The sequence below is a fragment of the Anopheles marshallii genome, chromosome 2 (genome assembly GCF_943734725.1).
Source record: "Anopheles marshallii chromosome 2, idAnoMarsDA_429_01, whole genome shotgun sequence".
In the NCBI taxonomy this organism is placed as follows: domain Eukaryota; kingdom Metazoa; phylum Arthropoda; class Insecta; order Diptera; family Culicidae; genus Anopheles; species Anopheles marshallii.
The window spans coordinates 73,711,305-73,718,449 of NC_071326.1; the positions used below are offsets into that span (position 1 = coordinate 73,711,305).

Here is a 7,145-nt window from a genome sequence, read left to right on the forward strand (position 1 = left end):
TGAAGAACCTCACGCACCGACGCAATTACGCAAGGAAGGCGAGCCTGTTTCGTACACGCAGCACAAACATTTGTTTCCCAAAAACCCATCAACCCATCGACTGTGTGTATGTGTGGTGAAAAGCGTGAAGTTTTCCCAGTGCCTACCGTGTATTCGTAAGGCGTAAAATAAAATAAGGCAAACGAGGAAAATTGTCCCTCCCTCCACACGAAAAAAATCGAATCCTTTCCCGAGCAGAGAAGAAAAAACACAAGGAAGGAAACCAAAACCTGGGCGCATAATGAAGAAACCGTGTTGCGCGAAGTGATGCGATTGTGTTGTGGCGCGTGTGAAAGCGAGTGTCGTCGTACGGCCGGCTGGCAGAAAACCGGCTGGTATACGGGCGGTGGCGGTACCGGCACAAAACCATGATGCTGTCCGTGCTGGTGGCATCCTTCCACGCACCGACGAGAAAAGCAGCAGCAGCAGTACAGTCAGGAGCGGCAGCAGCAGCAGTGACGAAAAGTTTCTAGGCACCTCCTGGGGGCAGCCGAGTCGAGTTTTTCGCCTTCTTCGGTTTAGTTTTTTTTTCTATTTCGTTACGACATTTCCCGGTGTGTTCGGTGCTTTTTTTGTTGTTGTTTTGTTGCTCCCCAAATTCCGTTTGAGCCCGTCACCCCGGTCATCTTCTACCGGTTTCAACATTTCCGCACAGTGCTGTTGTGCGTGTTGGTGTGCGTTCTGCGCGTCCCTTGGTGCATTTGTGTGTGTGTGTGTGGGTCTGTGTACGAATGTGTTTTGTGTGCATATGCCTCGCCCACCTCGAAAATAAGCGAGGGCTCTGAAAAGTTTTCCCAGTACCGCATTTCGTGTTTTGCACCAAAAAAAAAGAGGGCCTCAAAATAAAGTTCGTGCCGTGTGTTTGACGGAGTGTACGTGCGAGTGAAGAATACCTGGTGGCAACGGCCAACGTATAGAATTCGAAACGTCTAAAGTGAAGTGTAGCTAGGCTCCTTTTGTTGTGTGTGCATTAGAGTCCGTTTTCTGTGGGAACGTAAGAGTTCCAGTTTGGTCCGCCAACAAAAAGCATGGAGTTCCTGAAGATAGTGGTGTTGTTGGTGGCGTTGGCCACCGTGACTGTTGCGCGGTCCAGTTTGATGAACCGCATGGATGTGGCCCCGCGTGGCTGCAAGTGGCAACGAGTGTTGGACGAAACGGGCGAAGAGGAAGCACCGGCCACGGTAACGACGGTGCTGTCCTGCAAGCTGAAGACGATCGGCGGTACGGACACGTTGATGCGCAACCTGTCCTCGTACCAGATCGAACGCATCAACTCGTTGCGGCTGGAGTGCAGTGACATTTTGTTTTTCGAAAGTTCCCTCGAGGCAAACCAGCATTCCGGTGCGTTTCTGGGATCGCTGCGACGACTCCGGGACCTGAAGATCGAGTACTGCAAGATCAAGTACGTGCCTTCGATGGTGTTGGCGACACTGCGTGACCTCCGGTCGCTATCGCTCCGCACGCACAACACCGACTGGTCGGCGATGAATCTGGAGTTCCATCCGGAAAGCTTCCGGGGGCTGACGGAACTAAAGCGGCTCGACCTTGCCGACAACAACATCTGGAACCTGCCGACGGACGTGTTCTGTCCGCTGTTCTCCCTGCGCCATCTCAACCTAACCCGCAACCGGCTAACGGATGTGTCCCAGCTGGGTTTCTCCGACTGGGGCAACGGTCCAACGGCGCCGGGTAAGGCGTGCAACACCGGGCTGGAGGTGTTGGATCTGTCGCACAACGATCTGCTTGCCCTGCCGGACAATGGTCTGTCCTCGCTCCGGTCGCTCAGTGTGCTTATGCTGCAGGACAACCTGCTGACGGCCCTGGCCGACCGTTCGTTTGTCGGGCTCGGTTCGCTGAAGGTGCTCAACATGTCCAGCAACAAGCTCGTGGCGTTACCGCCCGAGACATTCCAGTCAACGCGCGAGCTGCGGCAGATCTATCTCCAGAACAACTCCCTGTCGGTGTTAGCGCCGGGAATGCTCGAGGGTCTCGATCGGCTAGAGATCCTGGATCTGTCCTACAACGAGCTAACGTCCGAGTGGGTGAAGCGCAACACGTTTGCCGGCATGAAGCGACTTGTCGTGCTGGAGATTGCCCACAACGCGCTCACCAAGATCGACCGGCACGTATTTCGGGAGCTGTACAGTCTGCAGATTCTTAACCTGGAAGCGAATCAGATCGAATCGATTGCCGACAATGCGTTCAGCGATCTGAAGAACCTGGTCGCGCTGACGCTCTCCCACAACCGGTTGAAACGCATCGAGCAGCACCACTTCTCGGAGCTGTACGTGCTGAACCAGCTGTACATTGAATCGAACATGATCGAATCGATGCATGGTCGTGCGCTCGAGAACCTTACCAATCTGAACGACCTGAACCTCAACGATAACCGGCTGACGGAAATCCCCGAAGGGTTGGGCAAGCTGCGTTTCCTGAAGTCACTCGACCTCGGCAAGAACCGCATCACCGCGGTCAGCAATGCGTCGTTCGAGGGACTGGAGCAACTGCTTGGTTTACGGCTGGTGGAAAACCGCATCACGAACATCTCGCGCGATGCCTTCGTTACGTTGTCCTCCCTGCACGTCCTGAATCTCGCCTCGAACCAAATCCGTCACATCGACCAGTCGGCGTTCAGTTCGAACCCGACGATCAGAGCCATCCGTTTGGACAACAACGATCTGGAAGATATTAGCGGTGTCTTCACGTCCCTGCCGGCCCTCGTGTTCCTCAACGTTTCCGACAACCAGATCCGTCTGTTTGACTATTCCCATTTCCCGGTTTCGCTCGAGTGGCTCGATATGCACCAGAACAACATAACGGAGCTGGGCAACTATTACGACCTGAACAACCTGCAGATTAAGATGCTGGATGTGTCCTTCAATCGGTTAACGTCGGTCGACGCCAAATGCATTCCCGACAGCATCGAAACCCTGTTTCTCAACAACAACGCACTGGAAGAGGTTGCGGCCGGTACGTTCCTCTCCAAACGCTCCCTGGAGAAGGTGGTCCTGTACGGCAACTACCTGCGAAAGCTGGAAATCGGTGCACTAGCGCTGACGCGCGTTGCCGACGACCGTGAGGTGCCCGCCTTCTACCTGGGCGATAATCCAATCCACTGTGACTGCACGATGGAGTGGCTGCAGGGCATCAACAAGCTGGCCCATCTGCGGCAACATCCGCGCGTTATGGACCTGGACACGGTGCTCTGCACGATGGAGCACGAACGCGGGGCAAGCATCCGGCCGCTGATGGATCTCCGGCCGCACGATTTCCTCTGCCGGTACGAGACGCACTGCTTCGCCACTTGCCACTGTTGCGAGTTTGACGCGTGCGACTGCAAGATGACGTGCCCGGACCGGTGCAGCTGTTACCACGACCACACGTGGAAGGCAAACATTGTGGACTGTGGCAGTGCCGACTACACGGAGGTGCCGGAACATATCCCGATGGATGCGTCCACCATCTATCTGGATGGGAATGAACTGCGCCAGCTTGCCAGCCATCAGTTCATTGGCAAGAAAAAGCTGGAGGTGCTGTATCTGAACGGGAGCAACATTCGCGACGTGCACAATCGCACCTTCAACGGTATCCCGAGCCTGCGGGTGCTGCATCTCGAGAACAACTACATCAACGAGCTGCGCGGGTTCGAGTTCGATCAGCTGACCAACCTGAACGAGCTGTACCTCGACCACAACACGATCGCCTTTGTCGGCGAGCGAACGTTCGAAAGTTTGCGGTTCCTGGAGGTGGTCAGCCTGAGCGATAACCGCATCAGTGAGTTCCGGCCGTGGCAGGCGTTTGCGGCGGCTAGCGAGACCGGTTCGCTCGCCCGCGTGTCGCTGGACGGCAATCGGTGGCGCTGTGACTGTGAATCTCTGCGCCGGCTGCAGCGTTGGGTGCGTGGCGTCACCGGGAACTTCGATCTGCAGCGCATGATCTGTGCGGATGGTCGCGTTGTGGCGGACGCCGTTGCGTCCTGCGATAGTCGGCAGCCCGGTACGTTCGGTGCGGATGTTGGAGCCGGTGAGGTGGACGGTGAAGGTCCACCAGCCGTCCATCGGACGGTGCTGCTCGGCCATGGACTGATCGGTGGCGGTTATGTGCCACTGTTGGCTGCCATTCTCGTTGCCATCATCGGAACGGCGCTCATCGTGGCGTTGGCGTGCGTCTTCCGACAGGATGTACGACTCTGGGCTCACGCACGGTACGGTGTGCGGTTAGTGAAGGACCCAATTATTGTCGGTGCTGGACGCAAGGAGGCGGACTCGGACCGTCTGTACGACTGCTATCTGGTACACAGTGTGCACGACAGTGACTTTGTCGGGCGACTGCTCGGTGCTGAGCTGCAGCTGCACGGATATTCCGTGTGTCTTCATCATCGGGACGTACATCCGGGTGCGTTCCTTGCCGACTCGCTGCAAGGTGCGGCAGATGCCGCCCGCAAACTCCTGCTGGTCGTCTCGATGAACTTCCTGCAGACCGAGTGGTCACAGCCGCAGTTCCGCGTGGCGCTCCAGTCCGTCATTGAGAGCATTCGGCCGGCGCATCGGCGTCACAAGATCGTGCTGGTGCTTACCGCACCGGTCGAGATTGTGGCGATGGATCCCATCATGCATCTGCTGATCCGCACGTGTACCGTGGCTTGCTGGGGTGAGCGAAAGTTCTGGGACAAGCTGAGGTACGCGTTGCCGGACGTGCCGAAAGACCGCGTACCTACCAAGCTCGGTGACATCACCCGGAGTCCGGCGAATCTGCGCTACACACCCGCCCCGACATCGCTCGAGCAGTGGTGCAAGATCAGCCCGAGCGAGGGTGGAACGGGCGTCGTAGTACCGCCCGGTGGGCCCGTCCCGGTACCGGTGGCCATCCCGCAGAGTACGCCCTCGCAGAGCACCTGCAACACGGAGGACGAATCGTCGTCGTCCGCATCCTCGCAACACTACGAGGCTCCGATGAGTCAGCACTACAACATGAGCCGATCCAGTGCCTCACTTGGTCACGTGTACTCCACGATACCGGAGACGCCCCAGATGGGGCGCAACGGAAGAGCTTATTTCGTGTAAAAAGAGAAAAGGAAGGTAGCGGACGCGGTACTTTTTATTCCTATTTTATGTGTATGTTTTTTTCCCAAAAAAAGAAGAAGAATGCGCGTTTGTACATAATTACTATACACATACACACAGACATAGAAAATACGCATATACGAATACGAAGTTGAGCTAAGGTTACGAGATACTTCATAGTCAGACGAAATAATGTTGCAGTCAACCGCCCCCCTCAAGCGCAAGCGAAGGGCAGTCAATTTTGTTGATTTTTAGTTTTAAACACCATTTTGCTTCATAAGAGCACACAAACTCGCCTAACTCGTTAACACATAAAATATGATCTCTTTGGCCACGTGAAGAAGGAGGGGTACGTGTCTTGTTTGGTGGGTCAAAGGGAGTTAGGGGACCGCTTCTCTGGTTATAATCTTCCGAATCTTCGTGTGTTCGGCACACATGTTGGATGGAGCAGACAGCATCCTTTCCAACATCATGCCTAGATGTTACTCGTTTATAGCGCTCACTGCTCTGATTTGCCAAATATATTTCAATGTATTTTAACGGGGGCAGCCGAACAAAAACCGAAGAAGAAGGCAGAACATTTAAAGGACCAGATGATAGTGGAGGGGAAAAAGGCTTTAGAGCAGGGTTACACGGTGTGTGCGTGTGTGTCGTCTGTACGTCTGTGAGAAGAGATATATAGGAGTAAAATATTATATATATGACTTAAATGATCGTGATACTAGTTTTTACATGGCCTTCCATCAGCGAGAGAGAGAGCGCTCCTTCGTGGCACGGTTCATCGATAAAGAGGGGTTCCGATGCAAGGAGCTGACTTAACACACACACACTAAAACCACATCGTATCGTAAGCACAACACCTAACGTTAAGTAAATAAGAAAATATATAATTGTACTTTATGTGGACCCACCCTGGCCCCATCCCGGGGGGACCGGTCTTGACAGGACACAAGGCGCGTAACGTCGAATGTACTAGAGAAATTGTTCTAACTTTGCCCATTCACACAACCCAAACACGAAAGCACACCACCACTTCTGTTTTTGTCTGTTTCCGATAATTGTACACTCCTGGTGCGTCATTGCGTGGTGTGTGGGTCAGTAGCAACGGGTGCGCTCATGTAGGGAAAGTAGTAACGATGGACAACTATTAGCCGCCCTTCCACACCGTTGAGTTTGGTGCCATTTTGTAAGGGAAAATTTAAAGGAAGATAGAAATTACATCACGCTAAACAGAACTGACCAAGATGGATATGGGAAATGGAGAATGAAAATAAAGAAAAATAAGAAACAGAGTCTGAAGCTTCTATTGCGGGAAAAGCATTTCACATTATTGCCATAGACAGTGCAAAGAATTACAGGAACAAAAAAAAAACAAACTTAATGTAAATTAACCGAGTTACCGAACGGATTTTAGCTACAAAGTAAAAAAAAACCCCGAAACACAAACAACAAATACACAACAAAACGCACACGACAGAATAAAAGGGCAAAGATAAAATTATATAATTTACCCCCAAGATGAAAATGAGACATCCCGTGTGAGAACCCCCCCCGAACAAATGGTGTGTAAATGTGGTGTAAAGGGTTACCCTTTCTTGTGGGGTGTCCTCCGAATAGACGAAAAACTCAACACAACCACCCAGCAGACAAATGCGTCAGTGCAAAAAAAGGGCACTCGTGGTAAAACTCGCGCTCGAATTTGTACATTTCGACTAGAGGATAATAATTTATTACAAAACAAGCGCGTTGAGAGACGAGATACGGAAGAAGAACAAACAAGAAAAAACGCAAAACGGTTTGAGAAGCGATAAATAGAGAAGTGCAAAGCAAAACTAGATAGAACGAAAGGTGAATGGCAACAGAACACAACAGCAACAAAACCCAATGAGAAGTTAATAACAATGCGAAAAAAGAAACATACAAACACATACAGAAAAAGAAATCGAATGAAATACAATTTTGAATTCACGAAAAATGAAGCATAATTTCAGTGTTTGACTTTATTTTCCTTTTTCTTTTTTCGTTCTTTCGGCTTGTTTTCGG

The 7,145-nt window shown here is 52.3% G+C and overlaps 1 protein-coding gene across 1 annotated transcript; it reads left to right on the top strand.

The window, feature by feature from the left end:
* The first annotated feature begins 1,067 nt into the window (after nucleotides 1-1,067).
* On the top strand, nucleotides 1,068-5,102 carry LOC128710340 (toll-like receptor Tollo). Its single transcript, XM_053805390.1, has one exon. It carries the CDS (start codon nucleotides 1,068-1,070, stop codon nucleotides 5,100-5,102), a length of 4,035 nt encoding a protein of 1,344 aa, XP_053661365.1.
* Nucleotides 5,103-7,145: the final 2,043 nt, after the last annotated feature.

Coding starts and splice junctions, on each gene's coding strand:
- LOC128710340 (XM_053805390.1), top strand. CDS start 1,068: ATGGAGTTCCTGAAGATAGTGGTGTTGTTGGTGGCGTTGGCCACCGTG.